This window comes from Mirounga angustirostris, unplaced genomic scaffold (assembly GCF_029215605.1).
Source record: "Mirounga angustirostris isolate CCGP_5_RB_7025 unplaced genomic scaffold, mMirAng1.0.hap1 SCAF_142, whole genome shotgun sequence".
Taxonomy (NCBI): domain Eukaryota; kingdom Metazoa; phylum Chordata; class Mammalia; order Carnivora; family Phocidae; genus Mirounga; species Mirounga angustirostris.
Window position 1 is genome coordinate 20,105 of NW_026991850.1, and position 21,579 is coordinate 41,683.

Sequence of the window (21,579 nt, forward strand, 5' to 3'; positions counted from 1 at the left end):
AGTTCCATCCGTCAGAGTTACTACTGCACATGTCCGGTTCAAAGTAGGGATTCTACCCCCTGGGGGACAAAAATGAGAGCTCTCATTACCTGTTTTATCAAGTTGTCTTCCAATTCTAAGGTGCCAGAATCAGGTGCGTAAAGAACGCTTAGGGTTATAAACACTGATAAATTATAAGCTGTCATCTGAGTGGATGAGGGAGGTTGCTCAATGTTGTATAACACTCCAAAAAGGTATCGCAAGAGAACAACATTTCCTCTTGGCAGCTGGGGTAAAAGCCTAAGGTTAGAAAAATACTCATTTAAATTAGGCAAGTGATTCCACTTAGGAGGTTGGAAAAACAGAGACAGGGAACAGGATACATCCTTGTATATCTAGCACACAACCCGGTGTAGCAGAGTTCCAGGCATGAATGTATGCAAAATTGTTGCACTGAATTCAGTTCATGAGCCAGATAAAAACTTCTCTGGTTAGTTAAATGTTTGACAGACCTTTAAGGTCATAGCCCTGGCAACTGATGTTCTTGCATCTGTCTTGGACCAGGGGATTTCCTCTAACAGTTTCATGTACCCATAAGATGTAAAACGGCCAAGGATTCCAAATTAATAAGATCAGAAGAAGAATGATAAAAGCCCTAAAGTGTGCCTCTATTATGAACCTGGCCCCCATGGGTGTGAAGAATTGAAACTCTTTGGCATTGGTCATGATTATAGTGGGCAAAGCTGCAAAACGTAAGCCAATGTTTTCCTGATAGTATGTTGGCTGTATTTTGGAGATGTGACCAGAGTAGAGTAATTATTGCATCATTACCTCTGGGCTGCAGTTATCTTCTCCTCTTCGTTGCCTTGATCAATAACACCGAGCCATTTGTCATAGAGATCAGATAAAAATATACTTCCATGGATATTTCTAAGAAAATCCTTAGGGAGATAAAAAAAACTATGTATATATATTATAGAAAATATGTATTGGAAATATTCCAGAGAAAATATGTAGTTAAAAAATTCAGTTCAGCCCCCACTTCCTTCACAGATATCCAAATTGTGACCCACACGGTGCTCGGCTCTGACTCTCCATTGACTTGCACATGCAGCAGCAGATGCTTGGATTTTCTCCCACTAAAACTTAGAGGCATAAAAGCAGAGCTTAGCCTGTGGTGGAAATGAAGATAAAGCTCCCTTCTATCATCTGGAACTTATTTTTTGTGTGTGCTTTTTTTGCAAAGTACCACAAACTGACAGGGTCTGGCTATAGACCATCCTAAATCCTATTAGCTTCTTGGCCAGAAATACACATACCCATGTTGCTTGGTTTAGACACAGTGCTAGCTCTTAATTCTAGCAAGAAAAGCCCTGAAACAATCAAAACACAAACAGGTGGGCTCTTGCACACACATTAGGCAAGAGGTAGGTCTTCTCATTCGGGGTATGTGTGTTCCCTGGAAGAAAGCTACTCTCACAATTGCTTCATTCTTCCTTTTCTTAACTGTCTAAAAGTCGAGAGTCTAATGGCAGACTCACTGTGGTCCTGAGGATAGATTCATTTCTAGTTTAGGACAATTGTCCAGTTAGTTTGCCATGATATTATCAAGGCCAAGGTTGCAGAGTCTGATTCTCCACCAAGATCTGTCAACTTCAGGAAGAGAAAACTTTAGAAATGTCTAAGCACTATACCCACAAGTGCTCACGCTCCTCCTAGTCAGTGCTTATAACACAGAAACAGGAAAGAACCTACCAACTCTTGCTAGAAAATAGATTCCATGTGTGCACCTTACAGAGCGCAACACTCATCTTGCTACCTAGTGTATTCTCATTCCTCTCCTGTCTCCTGATGCCTATATGTATATTACTACTGGATATCACTATGGCCCCAGTGTAGGAGTGGTTACCGAAGTCATTTCTGGACTTTGCTATTTATCACATCTTCGAACATTAATGGGGGACAAGGGAAGACCAAATGTGATTGAGATTCTAAGACTGTAGTCAGTACTACATTAACATAGGGTTGTTCAAAGCTGTTCATAAGTGCAAAGGTGCATGGATTAAATTCTTTCCCTGTTCTATTTCTTTTGGAAAGTTTGCCTTCATTAGGAGGGTGGTCAGGATGTCTGCTTTGGTAAACAGTGTGTTTGTGTCAGTGCGTATTTTGAAATTTATTATCATGACTGTAGTCATTTCAGTATTAGCATTTTGCATGGAGTCTTCAGGAGTGAAGGTGCGGATGGCTGTGTGTGGTGAAAACAGAAAGTATTTGTAACACATGGGGCTTTTAACTCCTAAAGTTGCTTCCTTAAATTTTGATTTTGTCAAGCGTTTTTCAGCTTGTCACGTTATTAATCTACTATGCCCGTTATGGTTCTTGAGCAGTCATGATGAAGGACACCAATCATCGCTTCAGTTACTCACGTGTGGATAATGCTAGAACCTTCCCTACCTTTAAGACGGATGCGAACACATGAATAGATTCCCTGTACGGGTTCACTTTGACCCCAGAATTTTGTTTCTCCGTTAGGACTCTGCGGGATTTTATATTGGCTGAGTTTCTGAAGACGCCTTCTGTGAGTGGCCCTTTCTGATTAATAAAGGAAAGCATACCCTGTAGGAAGAAAAGAAAAGTATATGGCATCTCATATCCACAAACGCAGAGCACAATCTTGCCTCCGTTTTGAAAGAAAAGGGGAATGTAATGGTACAATGTTTTAGAGCGGGAAGGACTAAAGTCAATTTAGATTGCTGTTTTTTCAGTGTCTCTCTATATATACTTTCTACCCATATATCCATTTTACAGTCATACACTGAAACATTTTAAACACTTCTTTTAATCAGATTTTCCACTAAGTTTACACTTTTAAATCAAACTTCTCTGCCTCAAGGCCTTTGCGGAATAACCGTCTGTTTCCTACTTTCCCATTCTTTTCACATTTGTCCCTTACATACATGCTCTTCCGCAAGTATGGAAGTCTAGTTAGGAAATACTCATTTCCCATTTGTTTATTTCTCTTTAAGTGACTGTATACTCCATTCCTACTTGTTCTATTTCCTTCCCTCTTTTAAAGTCAGGCTCAGGAACTCTCTTCTCCTTCTCTGATTACCCTCCCTTCTCATGAGTCTTTCATTGTCTTTTGCTGTATCTTCATGTCCTCTCCCTGCTGTGTAGAAATTTAATAAGGGCTGGACTCAGGGAATCCAACGGATCTGAAGTCTATTATGCTACTTAACTATTGTGTGCGTTGGGGCACATACATCCTGTACTGAGGCTTTTCTGATTCGTTTAGGCAGTGCGGAGGATGATAATCCTAGCTAGCCCCTAAATTTGCTGTGATGCAAGGAACTGGGGTAAGTAGCTAGCAGGTAACATGCTAGCTAAGATGATGCATTTCTTCATAGCTAGCAGAACGTTCCCTACATCCCGTACAGTGCATGCAGAGACACCGAATACTCAGTGAAGGTCCACACTGACAATTCACTACAGCAGTTTGAGATAACACAGGCCAAACTCTGTGGCTTTCGTTTGACATATTCTCCTAGGATTAACACATTCCTATTTGCCAGAGGATGAGTCTATGCTCGTGTCAGATGTCTGCAGTTGTTAGACTGAGTAGACTCCGCTGAAGGAGACTTGAGACTCATGTGAGTTCAGCAAGGCAATGAAGGGAGAGTGTGAAGATGAGGTGGAGTCTCCGAGACTCACATACACAGAGTCCATTTTGACTGATCTGAACAAGCCTCCGCATGTCTTTGTGGAAACAAGACCCAAGTGGAATGGAGAAGAATGTCTTTTCCTGTTGCATTTGCCTCATGACTCTGCAGGACCTAAATCAGATTCTATTCTTTGAAATAACAGTTATAGAGCTTCTCAGCCAAAGCCAGGGGCTGTCTAATGACTTCTTCATTTTTGGGATAGATTTGGATGAGGACGCTTGGCCTCTCAGAGTTTCCCCTTCTCAGGAGGGCTCTAGAAGACCAAAAGGAGTTGACCTACCAGAATTGGGAAGGACAAGTTGTCTTTATCACACACATCCATGAGGGAAACTCCAAAGAGCTGTCCTGGCTTTGCGGAAGGTGGGGCTGTGCACTGGTTGTGCTGGGAAGTGCTGGAACCCCGACAAAACACCCTGTCTCTGAAAGAACGGGTTTTCACAGTCTTCAGGCTGGAGTCTAAGGAAGAAGTGAGAGTACTCGTAGTAGTAGTTGTTGTTTAATATGTTGAACCTTCTTTTTCCTTTTTTTTTTTTTTTACAGATTTTATTTATTTTTTGACAGAGAGAGAGAGACAGCAAGAGAGGGAACACAAGTAAGGGGAGGGGGAGAGGGAGAAGCAGGCTTCCCTTGGAGCAGGGAGCCTGATGCGGGGCTCGGTACCAGGACCCCAGGATCATGACCTGAGCTGAAGGCAGATGTTTAACGACTGAGCCACCCAGGTGCCCCAGACTCATCTTAATTCCTGATGACTTGTATTTTCCTAAAACTTTCCTCAAAGCATGTGGTACGTGTCATGAAAAGAAGAAATGTCAAAAATATGGAGGGATTGATGATACGTGTCTCCAGGTTCTGAATCGAAAGTCTACCTTCTAAGGTGGACTGCTGCCAGTTAGGTCTGATTAGCTAGGCTCAAATCATACTACATCTAGACTCAGGGGCACTTCTCCTAGTGCTATTAATGGCTTTTTTTGGATTACATCCATCATCTTATTTATTCTACACAACAATTCTAAAATTTAGACATTATTTTTATCCACATTTTAGAGATGAATAAACTGATGCTGAGCTGGTATAACTGGCCAAAGATAATATAGCTGGTAAGTGGGGGTACAGGAATTTACACTCTGGAGAGGTTGTTTGACATCAAGTCAAGTCCTTTTTTCTCAAAGATGCCAATTCTTTTCAACCCGCTTCAAAGGGCACTGGAATCCTGTGGTGCCTCAAGAGACCCTGAGCCAAAAGAGGAGGGAGGGGAAGAAAAGCCCCTTTCTCTGGCTTCAACCAGCGCTCATGTAATATACATAAATATATACATTATGTTTATATATTTATATAGTATCAGTATATAATTATGTAATATATATAACTACATAGATATATATATAGCACCCATTTAAATTTTGTGAGAAAAAGTTCCCAAACACTGTGGCATACCATGATGAGTCCTAATTCCGTTATGATCTACACTAGAAACCTTCTTGAAGTCAGAGACCTCATCTTATCCTTTCTTTGGTCTCACAACAGTGTGGAACCTCCCTTGACCTGTGAGCCAGCCTTCGGGAGAAGGAGCACATGGAAATCCTTGCCCTGGCGATGCTCTGGGCTCCAGAACAGCTCTGTCTAAGCATCTCCCATGACCCCTGGCAGCCTTGCTGTCTGCTTCTCACTAAAGCCAAATAAATTATTCCCGGTACCTGCAGCCTGCTCGCTGTTACCACGACTCATTGAGTTCTCTCCCAAGAGGGAAGTGATGTCTTCTCCAAATATTTTAAGGCAATTTTCAATGAGAAATTGTACAAGAGAAATCTGTAACACAAAAAGACAAAAATGGGGTGCTCTTTTCCATAGGGCATAGTTATAAATCACATTATGTCTATAGACCTTGGATCTAAGAAAGAATGTGAAAGATTTCCCAGAAAAATTCACAATTGACAAAAATACATAGAGACCAGGAGCGCCTGGGTGGCTCAATCGGTCAGGCGTCTGCATTCAGCCCAGCTCATGATCCCAGGGTGCTGCGATCAGCCCTACATCGGGCTCCCTGCTCAGCGGGAAGCCTGATTCTCCCTCTCTCACTCCCCCTGCTTGTGTTCCCTCTCTCGCTGTGTCTGCCTCTGTCAAGAAAATAAATATAATCTTAAAAAAAATAATAAAAGAAAAAACAGAGACCAGAATTCTCTAAGAAATAACTTAGGAAGAGTGATACTTTTCCGTGTACTTTGGGTACACATTTTAAAATACTGCTAATCAGTAGGCTAAAGTTTTAATATGTGGCCTAGTTTAATAGGTAACATTTTGGTATCAGTGGTTACATCATTAAGCCTAGGATAATTTTTGGGGCCCCTCTGTTGAGCATCTGACTCTTGATTTTGGCTCAGATCACTATCTCATGATGGTGAGATCCAGCCCCACATGGAGCCAACTTTGGGCTCTGTGCTCAGCGGGGAATCAGCTTGGGCTTCTCCCTCTCCCTCTCCCTCTTCTTCTGCCCCAGCCCCGCTCACGCTCTCTCTTTCCCTCAAATAAATACATATCAAAAAATAAATAAAACTAGGATAATTTTCAAAGTAGCCTACCTTATTAAAGTTTACTTATTTTTTGTTTTTAAATTTTTTTTCCAGTTTTATTGAGCTGTAACTGATGTATACCATCTTATGAAACTTTATAAAGTATGAACAAAAACTTAAGAAAACCATTTCTTAAATGAAGAAGTATCTTAAAGTTGGGAAGTACAGATTTTTGTGGGGTTGTGAGGGAAAACCCACACAACTGGAGAGAAAACGTATCTGTCTGTCTAACTTCAGTCCCTTCACACTCATGGCTTTGCCTCATACAGGCTCTCTCTGGGTGAGCTTGGGGAAGACCTGTCATCTTATTAGGATGTTCTGGAATCTCTTGCTAGTTTCTGTTGACATAGCAGAGGTGAAATAGTAGCCGAGTACTTTTCTAGAAGAGCCACAATTGGCAGAGGAAGGCCAATGTCTTTGGAGCCATGCGGGCTCATATTGCCCAAGCCACCTAGGATGTGCCAGTGATGACCGGAGGAGCTGGCTGTTGTCGCCATTGTGTAGTGAGGAAACCATGGCTTTGCCCAAGGTTACGAGTCCCTCAGGGATTAGGCTGAGAGTTGAACCTTGACTAGTGAAGCTCCAAAGCCCAGGTTCTTTTCTATCGTATCACACGACTCTTTTCTCTCTCGTTTAGTCAGTCTAGGTTTAGTCTCCTGGAGCGGGAAGAAGTGACTCGACCGCTCTGAGTTTTCCGTTTAACAACACCCCTTCCCAGACCCCACCAGAGTAGGATAAAGAACTCTGCCACTCCACAGGGGCCTAATGAAAATGTGCACTTCACAAAGTTCCTTTTGTCAGAGTTACTACTGCACATGTCCGGGTCAAAGTAGGGATTCTACCCCCTGGGGGACAAAAATGAGAGCTCTCATTACCTTTTTTATCAAGTTGTCTTCCAATTCCAAGCTGTCGGAATCAGGTGGGTAAAGAACGCTTGGGGCTATACAAACGGATAAATTATAAGCTGTCATCTGATTGGATGAGGAATGTTGCTCGATGTTGTATAGCACTCCAAAAAGGTATCGCAAGAGAACAACATTTGCTCTTGGCAGCTGGGCTAAAAGCCTAAGGTCAGAAAACACACTTTTAAATTAGGCAAGTGATTCCACTTAGGAGATTGGAAAAACAGAGACAGGGAAAAGGATACAACCTTGTATATCTAGCACACAACCCGCTGTAGCAGAGTTCCAGGCATGAATGTAGACAAAATTGGTGCACTGAATTCAGTTCCTGAGCCAGATAAAAACTTCTCTGGTTAGTTAAATGTTTGACAGACTTTTAAGGTCATAGCCCTGGCAGTTGATGCTCTTTCATGTGTCTTCAACCAGGGAATTTCGTCTACAAGTTTCATGGATCCAGAAGGTGTCAAATGGCCAAGGAGTCCACATTAATAAGATCAGAGGAAGAACAATAATAGCCCTAAGGCGTACCTCTATTCTGAAGCTGACCCCCATGGCTGTGAAGAATTGAAACTCTTTGACATTGGTCATGATTTTAGTGGGCAAAGCTGCAAAACGTAAGCCAATATTTTGCTAATACTATGTTCGCTGTATTTTGGAGATGTGACCACAGTAGAGTAATTATTGCATCATTACCTCCGCGCTGCAGTCATCTTCTCCTCTTCGTTCCCTTGATCAATAACACCGAGCCATTTGTCATAGAGATTGAACAAAAATATACTTCCTGGGATATTTCTTAGGAAATCCTTATGGAGATAAAAATAAATATGTATATATATTATAGAAAATATGTATTGGAAATATTAGAGAGAAAATATGTAGTTAAAAAATTCAGTTCAGCCCCCACTTCCTTCACAGATACCCAAACTGTGACCCACATGGAGCTCGGCTCTGACTCTCTATTGACTTTCACACGCAGCAGCAGGTGCTTGGATTTTCTCCCCCTAAATCTTAGAGGCATAAAAGCAGAGCTTAGGCTGTGGTAGAAATGGAGATAAAGCTCCCTTCTATCATCTGGAACTTATTTTCTTTGTGTGCTTTTTTTGCAAAGTACCACAAACTGACAGCGTCTGGCTATAGACCATCCTAAATCCTATTAGCTTCTTGGACAGAAATACGCTTACCCATGTTGCTTGTTTTAGACACAGTGCTAGCTCTTAACTCTAGCAAGAAAAGGCCTGAAACAATCAAAACACAAACAGGTGGGCTTTTGCACACATATTAGGAAAGAACTAGGTCTTCTCACTCGGGGTAGGTGTGCTCCTTGGAAGAAAGCTACTCTCACAATTGCTTCATTTTTCCTTTTCTTAACTGTCTAAAAGTCGAGAGTCTAATGGTAGACTCACTGAGGTCCTGAGGATAGATTCATTTCTAGATTAGGTCAATTCCCAGTTAGTTTGACAATATTATCAAGTCCAAGGTTGCAGAGTCTGTTTCTCCACCAAGATCCGTCAACTTCAGGAAGAGAAAACTTTAGAAATGTCTAAGCACTATACCCACAAGTGCTCACCCTCTCCCTAGTCGGTGCTTATAACACGGAATCGGGAAAGAACCTCCTAACTCTTGCTAGAAAATGGATTCCATGTGCGCACCTTACAGAGGGCAACACTCATCTTGCTACCTAATGTATCAGCATTCTTCTCCTGTCTCCTGATGCCTATATGTATATTACTACTGGATATCACTATGGCCCCAGTGTAGGAGTGGTTACCGAAGTCATTTCTGGACTTTGCTATTTAGCACATCTTCGAACATTAACGGGGAACAAGGGAAGACCAAATGTGACTGAGATTCTAAGACTGTAGTCATTACTACGTTAACATAGGGTTGTTCAGAGCTGTTCACAAGTGCCAAGGTGGATGGATTAAATTCTTTCCCTGTTCTATTTCTTTTGGAAAGTTTGCCTTCACTAGGAGGGTGGGGAGGATGTTTGCATGAGTAAACAGTGTGTATGTATTGGTGTGTATTTTGAAATTTATTATCATGACTAGAAGTCATTTCAGTATTAGTATTTTGCATGGCGACTTCAGGAGTGAAGGCGGGGTAGGCGGTGTGTAGTGAAAACAGAAAGTATTTCTAACATATGGGGCTTTTAACTCCTAAAGTAGCTTCCTTAAATTTTGATTTATCAAGCGTTTACCAGCTTGTCAGGTTCTTAATCTATTATGCCCATTATGGTTCTTGAGCAGTCATGATGAAAGACACCAATCATAGCGTCAGTTACTCATGTGTGGATAATGCTAGAACCTTCCCTACCTTTAAGACGGATGCGACCACATGAACAGATTCGCTGTACAGGTCCACTTTGACCCCAGAATTTAGTTTCTCCTTTATGACCCTAGTTGATTTTATATTGGGTGATTTGCTGAAGATGCATTCTGTGAGTGGCCCTTTTTGATTAATAAAGGAAAGCATATCCTGTAGGAAGAAAAGGAAATTATATCGCATCTCATATCCCCAAACGCAGAGCTCAAGCTTGCCTCCGTTTTGAAAGAGGAGGGGAATGCAATGGTATACTGTTTTCGTGCAGAAAGGACTAAAGTCAATTTAGATGGCTGTTTTTTCAGTGTCTCTCTATATACTTTCTACCCAAATATCCATTTTACAGTCATACACTGAAACATTTTAAACACTTCTTTTAATCAGATTTTCCTTTCCATTGAGTTTCCACTCTTAAATCAAATTTCTCTGCTTCAAGGCCTTTGCGCAATCACCGTCTGTTTCCTACTTTACCATTCTTTTCTCATTATCCCCTTACGTAGATGCTCTTCCCCAAGTATGGAAGTCTATTTAGGAAATACTCATTTCCCATTTGTTTATTTCTCTTTAAGTGACTGTATACTCCATTCCTACTTGTTCTATATCATTCCCTCTTTTAAAGTCAGGCTCAGAAACTCTCTTCCCCTTCTCTGATTACCCTCCCTTCTCATGAGTCTTTCATTGTCTTTTGCTGTATCTTCATGTCCTCTCCCTGCTGTGTAGAAATTTAATAAGGGCTGGACTCAGGGAATCCAACGGATCTGAAGTCTATTATGCTACTTATCTATTGTGAGAGCTGGGGCACATACATCCTGTACTGAGGCTTTTCTGATTCGTTTAGGCAGTGCGGAGGATGATAATCCTAGCTAGCCCCTAAATTTGCTGTGATGCAAGGAACTGGGGTAGTAGCTAGCAGGTAACATGCTAGCTAGTATAATACATTTCTTCATAGCTAGCAGAACGTTCCCTACATCCCGTACAGTGCTTGCAGAGACACCGAATACTCAGTGAAGGTCCACACTGACAATTCACTACAGCAGTTTGAGATAACACAGGCCAAACTCTGTGGCTTTCATTTGACATATTCTGTTAGGATTAACAGATTCCTATTTGCCAGAGGATGAGTCTATGCTCATGTCAGATGTTTACAATTGTTAGACTGAGTAGACTCCGCTGAAGGAGACTTGAGACTCATGTGAGTGCAGGAAGGCAATGAAGGGAGAGTGTGAAGATGAGGTGGACTCTCAGAGACTCACATACAGAGTCCATTTTGACTGATCTGAACAAGCCTCCGCATGTCTTTGTGGAAACAAGACCCAAGTGGAATGGAGAAGAATGTCTTTTCCTCTTGTATTTGCCTCATGACTCTGCAGGACCTAAATCAGATTCTATTCTTTGAAATAACACTAACAGAGCTTCTCAGCCAAAGTCAGGGGCTGTCAAAAGACTTCTCCATTTGGGGATAGATTTGGATGAGGACACGTAGCCTCTCAGAGTTTCCACTCCTCAGGAGGGCTATAGAAGACCAAAAGGAGATGACCTACCAGAATTGGCAACGGCAGGTTGTCTTTATCACACACATCCATGAGGGAAACTCCAAAGAGCTGTCCTGGCTTTGAAGAAGGTGGGGTTGTGCACTGGCTGTGCTGGCTAGTGCTGGAGCCCAGACAACAGGCCCAGTCTCTGAAAAAACGGCTTTTAAGTGTCTTCTGCCCGTAATCTAAGGAAGAAGTGAAATTAGTAGTAGTAGTAGTTGTTTTATTTGCTTAACCTTCTTTTCTTTTTTTTTTCTAAAGATTTTATTTATTTTTTGATAGAGAGCCAGTGAGAGATGGAACACAAGCAGGGGGAGCGGGAGAGGGAGAAGCAGGCTTCCCACCCAGCATGGAGCCTAATGCAGGGCTCAATCCCAGGACACGGGGATCATGACCTGAGCCCAAGGGAGACGCTTAACAACTGAGTCACCCAGGCACCCCGCTTAACCTTATTTTCACCATTCCCACTCTACGGTACATTCACTGCAATGGCTAGAAGAGGGAAACTGAGGCATTTTTTGTGTAGAATTCTCCATGTTTTGAAATTGGCCAATAGCATTCTTACGGTGTTAAGAGTTCTTCCCCAGATCCTGCAAACTGATGGTTAAACCTAGAGACTTGATCAGATTTAGTGTCAATGCTTTCAATCCCATCTACTGCCCGTTGGGCTTTATCATGAGGCACTTAACTTGTTGTTTCCTATTGGTAAGTATGATTAGTGGATTCATCCAGTGTCAGATCTGATTTTAAAAGCTCAAAAGATCTGATATTCAAATCAAGCTGAGTTTGTTAATCATCTGCTTTCACAGTGAGTCTCCTCCCAGCCTTAAGTTTCCTCTTTGGCTTTCTGAGTGCTCAACTTTTTTTTTAAGATTTTATTTATTTATTTGGCAGAGAGAGACAGCGAGAGAGGGAACACAAGCAGGTGGGGATTGGGAGAGGGAGAAGCAGACTCCCACTGAGCAGGGAGCCCGATGCAGGACTAGATCCCAGGACGCTGGGATCATGACCTGAGCTGAAGGCAGACGCTTAACGACTGAGCCACCCAGGTGCCCCTGAGTGCTCATCTTTCTATGATCAAAAGGATCTGCCTTTCATGACATGATCCGCCTGACCCCACTTCTCAGGCAGCCTCTGGTGTCTCTGCTCTGGGCCATCCCCAAGGATGACTTCCTGCAGTCAGGGTTCTTGGGAAATAGTCATTACATGCTGGCTATGTGGTAAGATTCCAGGTGACTGTGTTTTTTTGTGATACCCCACCAAGCTACCCAGAGATGACTTTTTTTTTTTTGTAAATTATGTTTGATATTTACTGAAAAGAGTCTAATCCACAATGAATTGCACCCAATTCCTCACACATACTCAAACATACATGTATATACACCATACCAGTACAAGGCTTGAAAGAAAACATACAAAAAGAAAAACAATGAGAGATTATGAATGCCTGATTTATCCCCAATTTCCAGAGATGATTTTGAATTACCCAACATTCTCTATCAAAGGAATGCAGAAGAAGAGCTTTACAAAGAAAAGGTGATCTGCAGTGAAAAGCTGAGTTGAAAGTTTCTACTGCTCAGCTATGAATGTTTTCCTTAGAAGATACCTTAACATTTGCTTCCAAAATCTGCTTAAATAACTGAATTCTTTAAAAGTCCACAGAGGAGCCAAGCTGTAGAAGGATAAACAAATGAGCAACATTTCACCAAACACCCATAAACACCTGTCCACTGGGCTTTTCTGGGATGTAGTGAGTGCATCACCGTATCCACTCACGTGGGTGGCAACACTCATGGCACCTGACCAGAGAGACCAGGATCTAAGAACCAGAAGCATCCTGGTTCTGCCACCTAGTTAGATTACTCAAAGATTCTGAAGGTTTGGTTTGCTTCACTTTAACATAAATGCTGCTGCCTACAACTCGTTGAACTAAATGTAATGTACTACTCAGCACAAGGCATGGCTCATGGCAGCCTTGATAAAAGTAATTTCCTTGCTCAGAAGGCCTCAGGCAGTCTAGACATCAGTCTCTTCCCCCTCCAAAGCAGACATCACTCCCATTCTCTATTTGATTTTGCAACCTCTAGAAGGTAGGCAATCATGAAGGATGGCTACCACTTTACTTAACTAAGGCTCTTTCTTCCTGCCCTGAAATTGATACACCTACCATTTTAAAAGGAGAGAAGAAAGAAAGCAAACACATTCTTAAATCCAGGAGGAGATTCCTGTACATCAAAATGTATGCATTTGCTGAAGATACGTGTTAATATGTAAGTTGAGTTGTTGTATGCAACCTGGGTTCCCTACTCTTCCCCTAGTTTTATTATTTCTAAAACTACCCAAATATATTCCATTCTTCAGCTTTAATAAGAAGAATGCTCTTAAGAAGAATGTTGTATCCCTTGGTACAAAGCTATATATCTAGCTACTCTATGAGTATATACAGAAAATAAGTACACATTGAGTCCTATACTTTCTCCAAGGTATTTTCAGGCTTAGCTGGATGTTTTATAATGTACATTATTTGCTGTTAGAGGTCATGTTGCCTCTATTACTAATAAAAATATATGCTATAGCCATGAAAAATATAGGAATGATTAAACAAGCTAACTTCATGGAAACCTATTCTTTCTTAAACAGTCCTGGCAAGATTTGGGTTAATGTTTCCTAATGCTTGAATTAGGGTATGAATATTAAAAAATAAAATTTTTGAAACCTTGTGCTTATAGAATAACAATCATAACAATAAAATACTTTCTATTTTGGCCCAATACTTCTCAGATGAATAACACATTTTCATCAGAGAAAAAAATATCAATGGGAGAATACTGGAATGGTAGGGAAAAAAATAGCAAGAAGGAAGATGAAAAAGCCCTGACCATAAACATTCAGTCTAGCTCCAGCCTTGACCTGTGTCTGAAGCAGACATGGAAAGTGGGGGCAGAATTGAGACTTGAATTCTAACTGTAAGCCCAAGGCCACTTCAGCCTAAGCCCAGAATAAATCCAATTCAGTTCCATAACTCTTTACTCCACTGGAGTTCTTCCATTCCAGGTGCGTCTAAGCCATGCAGTCATTTGATTCCATCCTGTGATGGCCTGAGATACTAGATAAAACCCTGGAATAGGGAAGACCTGTTTTCAGGCCACAAACAGCTTGTGCTCTAAGAAGACACACAGATGTATACTCACATAATTATATGTAGAAAGTGTTCTGGGGATACAGAGAAAGGAGTTAACAGTCTACCTAGGAGAATTAAAACAAGCACACAACCTTCCTCGAAGTGAGTTGGGTCTTAAGACCTTTGGGTTTCTCTAAGCTTGATTCTGTGCAGTTTGGGGGTTCTTGCCTCTACTGTTCCTCCCCACCCCCCACAGAGAGAGTGAGCTCTGTGTCCTCAATTTGTGGGCAAGAGTGGAGACATGAGCCAAGAGAAGACACCTGAAGAAAGGGAAGGGGCTCACCTCTCCCTTGCTCATTCTGCGTTGGGTGCCTGGGCTTCAGGATGAACTGGCCTTGCATCTCTGCGAACCCCTGCTCCAGAAGGAGGGACTCCTGGAGGGTGGAAGGAGAGATGGAGTCCTCTGGTGTCTGCGGCAGCAGTGTGGTAGATGGAAGATGGCTCATTTTAATTCCATAGGGATGTTTATGTCCTATATGGAAAAAATATAGATTCAGGTTGATGGTGATGGCTCTGATCAAATCCCCCTTCCCATGAGTGTATGCATCACACTGGTATATGCTGCTATTCTCCTGGGGCTTCTGGCACTCACTCTGTGCCTCCTGAGTGAGCATCATATTCGCTCTTGTTGGAGACACCTTGCAAAAAGCAGGTGCCCAAGGAAAAGATTTTTAAAAGAGAAAAAAAATTTAAAGCATGTTACTTTACTTGGAATACAAAGATTCATCAGTGCATTGCACAATGCTGACTTTTGCTGTGTTTCCATCTGAGAATATTTAAGGCCTTCTAGTTTCTGCCTTGACACTAACGAGATCTGCACATCTTAGGCAAATTACTTGACCCCTCTGAGCCTTACATTCATCCTTTGAAATGCTTGCCCTCACACAAACTTATAAGGATCAGAGTAAATATATTAATATGCATTGGTGGGTAATATTTTTTAAATAATTGAACATATATATTAAGAATTGCTATTCTCTCTCACATAATGTCAGTTGAGCAGATTTTTTTTCATTTCGTTTTGTCAATTTCTAGAGGCAGAGCTACTCAAGGGCAGTGGGATGGGTTGCTTTTATGCTTTATACTTCCCTCCCACTGCTGCCCTTCCTCCAAGGGGAGTCCTGCCAGGTGATGATCAGAGGGAAGGCTGCACAGTGTTGGGAACCCAGAAGCAAAGTGCAAAACGATGTTTACAGAGTGGAAAACTGCACCCAGAGTCAGTGAGAGTTGCCTGCCAAGTGATTTGTTTTGTTCTTGTATGCTTTAAATTGTTTCCTCTCTATAGAATTCTCAAAGACCCTGTGCTATAGGATATGGATCTCATTTTTTAAGAACAGAATGGAAGTTCTCTTTCTGTCGTTTCTGATTTATTATTGAATGTAACTTGGGGAGCTTTTGCTGTTCCTTCTCATCTGTCATGGATGCAGTGTCAGTGATGTGTTCACAAGAATCACAGTGACTTCCCTCTTTTAAGGAAAAAGAAGCTTCTACGACAGCAATACAACCAAATCACAAAGATAACCAGGAGATAATCTGCAGTTGAGAATTGAGAGCATTGGTTAAAAATGCATTTTGAATGCTGCCAATGGATCATCATGAATGACAGGCTCTCCGGATTCCTTAGAGCTGCCTTGGTGTGTGAAGCTGCTCAAAGTCTAAAAAGTTATCATCTCTATTGTTTTACCTAAATTAATCACTTTATTAAAATAAATATATTTAAGTATTTGACTTTTTCCTTTTTGTGGTTGGCCGACTTTTACAGAGATGTCAATATTAATATGAAACATGAAATGGTGGGGGGGATTTTTTTCCTCAGCTATGCCCTTGGTGACTCTCTGTATTCTAAGACTGGGAATATACATTTCGTAGAAAGAAATTGGTTATTTAGATTTCCAGATCACTTGAAAATATTCTTTAGATAACTTGAAAAAGAGTAATAGCCTCACGGGATTATTTTCTTTTTAAGATTTTATTTATTTATTTGTCAGAGAGAGAGAGAGCACAAGTAGGGGGAGCGGCAGGCCAAGGGAGAAGCAGCTCCCCACTGAGCAAGGAGCCCAGGACCCTGGGATCATGACCTGAGCCAAAGGCAGACACTTAACTGAGCCACCCAGGCATCCCGCCTCACAGGATTATTAAAAAGATTTTGAAAAATGCATGTAAGAAGGAATGCTCTAAGATTTCTAGCAGAAATCATTGTCACCATTACCATACATTACTATACTTCAAGGTCTGCTACAGATCCTCTCTTTTTTCTCTGGTTTTTTAATCCTTCTATTTCTGGTAAGCACTGAACAATTTTGCTAATCCAAAGATTTTTTTTTAGAGAACTTGTGCTGATAACTACTTTAGGAGAGGTGTAATCTGTTTATCAATAACCTTAAGAACAGTGATGGAAAAAGCCTGAGAAACAGCAAAGTGCAGGTAGTTTAGTCAGTGAAGACTTGAGGAGTTTAAATGTGATTATCTCATTTTCTTTATGATGCTGAGAAAACTTCTGGGCACAGAGCAGGTGTTAAATACATACCTATACCTGGATTCAGAGACATGATTGGATTTTAGCGGATTCTCACAAAATAGAGGCTATTTAGTTGTTAGGAACTGGAATTCAAGACTGGAATATGAAAAATAAATGGATGGGAAAAAGAAATTCCAATTCTTTGCTTTCATACCTAAGTGAGTAAATAAGTAAGTAAACAATAAACAAAAAAATTTTTAAGACAGCTCTGTTTGTCAGGTAAAATGAAGTAGAAACGAAAAATTTACATTTCTCTCCCTAACTAGACCTTAAGCTGATGAATGAAGAGATGTCCTCAGTGCCTGGGAAAAAGTAAGCACCTGGTAATTCTTTAATAAACGTGAGAGTGAATATTGCATGTGATTTTCACTTTTAAGGGTATTTAAGCTGAAGATAGAACAACCATTACTTTGAGATGTAGAGTTACAATTTTGAACCTAATCAATCCCATCTTAGATTTTCCCTGACACTTACCAGTGAGTGGGTGTGGGGACGCTTCCTTGCCAGCACTCACCCACAGCTGGTAGTCTTTCTCAGAGCCCTTGGAAACAAAAAGAACTATGCATCATAACAAATCTTTCACAGTACTTGAAGAACACATTTCCTTTGCATTTCTCTGTTTCCAGAAAGGAAGAATTGGGGCCAGTATAAATGCCATTTGGTCCATGGAGGTAGCTACAGTACTTGTTAACTTGTTCCCTCATAGCCTCCAGTGGACCGTCCCAGGTTCTTGTCATTTTTGATAAAGGCCAGGAAACCACAGTACAATCAGCCCCTCACGGTGTGGGTGGCCCATGGCTTAAGAAATCACAGTTGTGCCCCTTCGCTAAGGAGGAAACTTCTAATCTCAGAGTCCTGCCTTCCGCTGTCTCTAGATTCCTTGGATAATGCTGGCTTTTGCCGCCAAATGTCCCTGCCCTGACATGCATATTGTCCAGAGAGCCATATACCCTGCTATGACTATTCCTGAGCAAAGTAACTTGAAAGGCATCAATAGCTCAGCAGCCCTGGGCAAAAGGAGACAAACGCCCAAGAGGCCTTGAGGAGATAGTGGACTGAAGTCAGCCACTGGCTTTGGTGCAGGCAAGCCCCACTTCAGGGAGAGAAAGAACAAGGACTCTAACCTAGACAACATATCAGATGCAGAAAACAATTACTCCCAGCAGAATTACCGCCCAGTAAACCTGGAAGTCCTACTTGAAACAAACACATCTAAATTATAAAGATCGCTGAACTATTTTAGAGAGTCTTCCAGGAGACTAAAGCAAAAAATGTTTGACGTGGAGTTGTTGGTGATAGGTACTATGCTTGCCCTGGACTCCTGATTCAAAATCATGGTCTTGCCCTTATGAAGAAAGGTCATAGGTATGGACACAGCACACACACAGACACACGCAGACACACAGACACACACACATAGCTAAATCTGCTCAAAATTGTATTGCAAATAACTCGTGAGAGCCAGTAAGGTAGGGTAGGGTTTGGAAATGCTATGCTGGGATCCCTTAAATCAGGCATACATAAAGCCAAATAACCCCAATTCTTCATTAAAACAGAAATTCTTTGTGTGCTGAGATTGATCACTTTATGCAAAGGAAAATCACAAACATGAAATAAAATGAGCCTCATCATTAATCAATCTCCTCAACTTCATCCCTAAAACCACTCACTCTCTTTCTAAGACTTAATTCCTATTTAGGGTATATATATCATACAGGTTAGAAATCAATGTAGATATGTGCTTTACTCAGTACCTATAAATTCAATTTTATTTCAGATATATTATTAAATTTTGTTTGTACAGAAATCATTGATTTCTTATGCTAAATTCCAGTTGCTCTGAATTTTTAAGGGGCTTTATTATACCATTGGGTCAGACAGAATTTAAGTAAGAATCTTGTAATTATATCATGTCATAATAGCAAGACATTTTTGCATTTATAGAGGATTTTATATAAGAAGCTGTGCTTTACAAGTGCTCCCTTCAGTTCTGTCCATCTGACTATCACTCTCCCGCTCTTTTCCCTTAGAAAACCTCATCCTCAAATATGTCCATGTTTTTCATCAAAAAAAAAAAAAAAAAAAAAATCCAGCAACTCACACCAGCACCATCAAAACATAAAGGAACAGGCCGTTAAAACCAAAACAAGATGAAAGTGATATGTACGCAACTGCCCCCAGATCATGGTCTTATTCAGAACTTGTCCTCTTTACCAGTTCATAAGGGGTGTGAGCCGCCTCATCCCAAGGAACTGCATCAAGAGGAGGTAGCTTCTAGCCATGTGGTCTTTATGTCAAAATGTACAACAAAACATATAATTTAGGATTCATCTAACTGGGATTGAGTCCTTGGGTGATGACCAGGGTAAACAGGGATGGGGAGGAATCAGGAACGAAGACACAGACAGAAGAGTCCAATAGAGGAGGAAATATTTAGAAACTTAGAAATATTTTATTGTCTGTGTATAAAATATATACAATAAACTGCATGTTGTTATTAGCACTCTAAAATTATAGCCCAATTTTATGCTATGATTTTGAATTCGCAGAAAATTTAAAATGGGAAGACAAGAAGAGCACCCATGTATAGGCTAATAATATAGCTTTGCTGCCTTCAATTTCTAAATCTGGGGGACAAAATATGACTATGATATGTATAATAATCAGCTGTCTTATAACGGGAGGTACACAACACACACACACACACACAAATCTCAAAAGTCAAAGATGGTTTTTAAATTAAAAATAGTTTGCAAGGGAACTTACAGTTATTCCTAGCATTGGTAGTGACATGTTGATAATGTCATTCACTGTGTCTGAATTTGTTACTGTTACAGTTACAGACTGTAAAAAAGAAATAAGAAAAATTGCTATAAATTTTTAAAAATTTAAAGCAGGTGACCAAATAATTATTGTCAAATTATTATCCATACTCTAAAGGCAAAGCTTGTTTTCAGTTAATGACAAAGTAAAGCATATGTAGAGCACACACCCTTGATTATATTTTCATTTCTTTACATAACATGAAGCTAGTAGGAAACATTTCAGTGAAACATATATTTCCCTTCAAGGATTTGTGGCTTACAAAATATAGCAGCTTAAGCAAGAAAGAGAAAAACAGAATTCCACGAGGGGACATGAACTGACCCTCAGCTCCATAAGGCTATTCCCAAAATAGAGAGGGGAGATAGTTTAAAAAGGAGGAGCTAGATACTTTTCTCTCTTCGCAATTACATACTCAGTTTCAGCAAAATCAGAATAAGAACCGTCTGTGACAGACATTTTTTTTTTTTTAAACTACTATTTAGTCAGTACTGTCTTTGTGTCATCATGGTTACTAAGATTTCCATTGTTGAAATCTGTTGAGACAAATAAAACCAATGAGTCTAGGAAATGAGACTGAAAATTTTAGAAGTTTATATTCCATTCGCAACTCTGACAGTGAGTAGTTACTTATAATATCTCTCTATCACACCTTATATTGAGAAACTGCTCCATACAACAAGGAAAACAGTTATTGAAAATTATCTGAAAGGGATGGATAGGAATCTGAGATGATATCTATAAAACTACCCGAATTCCAAAAGACATTTTAAAATAGGACAATATGTAACCAACCACGCATACACTTTTTATAACATTATTAGGCAATGAGGCCTGTGTTCTTTGAGAAACAGTGCATGAAGAAGACAAGCAACAGAAGTGGACACTCACAGTCCTTAAAAATATTAAAAACAAAGTTAAAAGAAACTTGTTCTTTCATTGTATTTTTCTTCTTATGAATTGAAATGCAATTGCTTGATATGACAGATGGCCCAAAAGTTGTTTGATAATCGAACTTTTATAAACAAAAGTGTTCATTGATTTCAAACTACTTGAGCTTTAAGGATTATAAAAAAAAGTGTTCAGAACCTAGCAGTAGGACTCAGAGCACCCAAACTCAAGGATATCCTATGTTAAATTGTCTAGGAGGGGCTTCCTATGTTAAATTGTCTAGAGGATTCAAGACTGGGTCTTAGCTTGAAATTTAGTTAGAAGTAATGGCTCTGCTATTTTTTTTAAGATGTCTGAAAGCCTTTCAGTACAACTTAAAATCTTTCCCACAAAATTTTTTTTTTTTTTTAAGATTTTTGTTTATTTATTTGTCAGAGAGAGAGCACAAGCAGGGGGAGCCACAGGAAGAGAAGGCAGAGGGAGAAGCAGGCTCCCCTCTGAGCAGGGAGCCTGATGCAAGACTCCATCCCAGGACCCTGGGATCATAACCTGAGTCGAAGGCAGATGCATAACTGACTGAGCCACCCAGGCATCCCTCCCATGAAATCTTTTTAAAGAAAAAAAAATCTCTTTTGAAATACTAATAATCACTTTTTAATTTATCTGGTCTGCAAGATAATGGTTTTCATGGTATAAGGAACATACTATGTTCAAAATAGTAATTCCAGAGATGTATGTATATTTTCCTGCATGTTGTAGGTTCTCCAAAACAGATAAATTCCAGTAGATAGAGCTCTCTGTAAACAAATGACTTCAGAAAAATAAGCTGCTTTTTGAAATAATTTAAAAGAAAAAGAAATGTTACTTTTTTTTATATGAGTCAAAGTGTTACTTAATATAGGAAGAACAAGGAATATGTGATCAATTCTCAAGAGCTGAAGCCAACCCTGAGATGATCTAGATGTTCAGACTGTTAGCCAAAAACAGCTATTACAATAATGCTCAATGATACAAATGAAAATATGTTCACAATAAACGAAAGAGGCATCTTAGCATAGAAACTAAAAATATTTAAAAACAGAAATTTTTTATCTGAAAAATATCTTAAAGAAAAAATTTACTGACTAGGCTACATTGCATAATGG

General features: G+C 40.3%; 1 protein-coding gene across 1 annotated transcript in view; it reads right to left on the reverse strand.

The window, feature by feature from the left end:
• The window catches only part of LOC135363373 (uncharacterized), a 53,960-nt gene that overhangs the window by 19,208 nt on the left and 13,173 nt on the right, over nucleotides 1-21,579 (reverse strand). The window contains exons 6-17 of the mRNA XM_064583927.1: nucleotides 19,487-19,564; nucleotides 17,195-17,261; nucleotides 14,486-14,674; nucleotides 11,031-11,206; nucleotides 9,484-9,645; nucleotides 7,864-7,973; nucleotides 7,144-7,333; nucleotides 5,396-5,507; nucleotides 3,982-4,157; nucleotides 2,434-2,595; nucleotides 811-920; nucleotides 90-279 (exon numbers count right to left, since the gene is read on the reverse strand). Of these exons, the coding sequence (XP_064439997.1) occupies nucleotides 90-279; nucleotides 811-920; nucleotides 2,434-2,595; nucleotides 3,982-4,157; nucleotides 5,396-5,507; nucleotides 7,144-7,333; nucleotides 7,864-7,973; nucleotides 9,484-9,645; nucleotides 11,031-11,206; nucleotides 14,486-14,674; nucleotides 17,195-17,261; nucleotides 19,487-19,564 (1,722 nt within the window). The remainder of the gene's footprint in view (nucleotides 1-89; nucleotides 280-810; nucleotides 921-2,433; nucleotides 2,596-3,981; nucleotides 4,158-5,395; nucleotides 5,508-7,143; nucleotides 7,334-7,863; nucleotides 7,974-9,483; nucleotides 9,646-11,030; nucleotides 11,207-14,485; nucleotides 14,675-17,194; nucleotides 17,262-19,486; nucleotides 19,565-21,579) is intronic.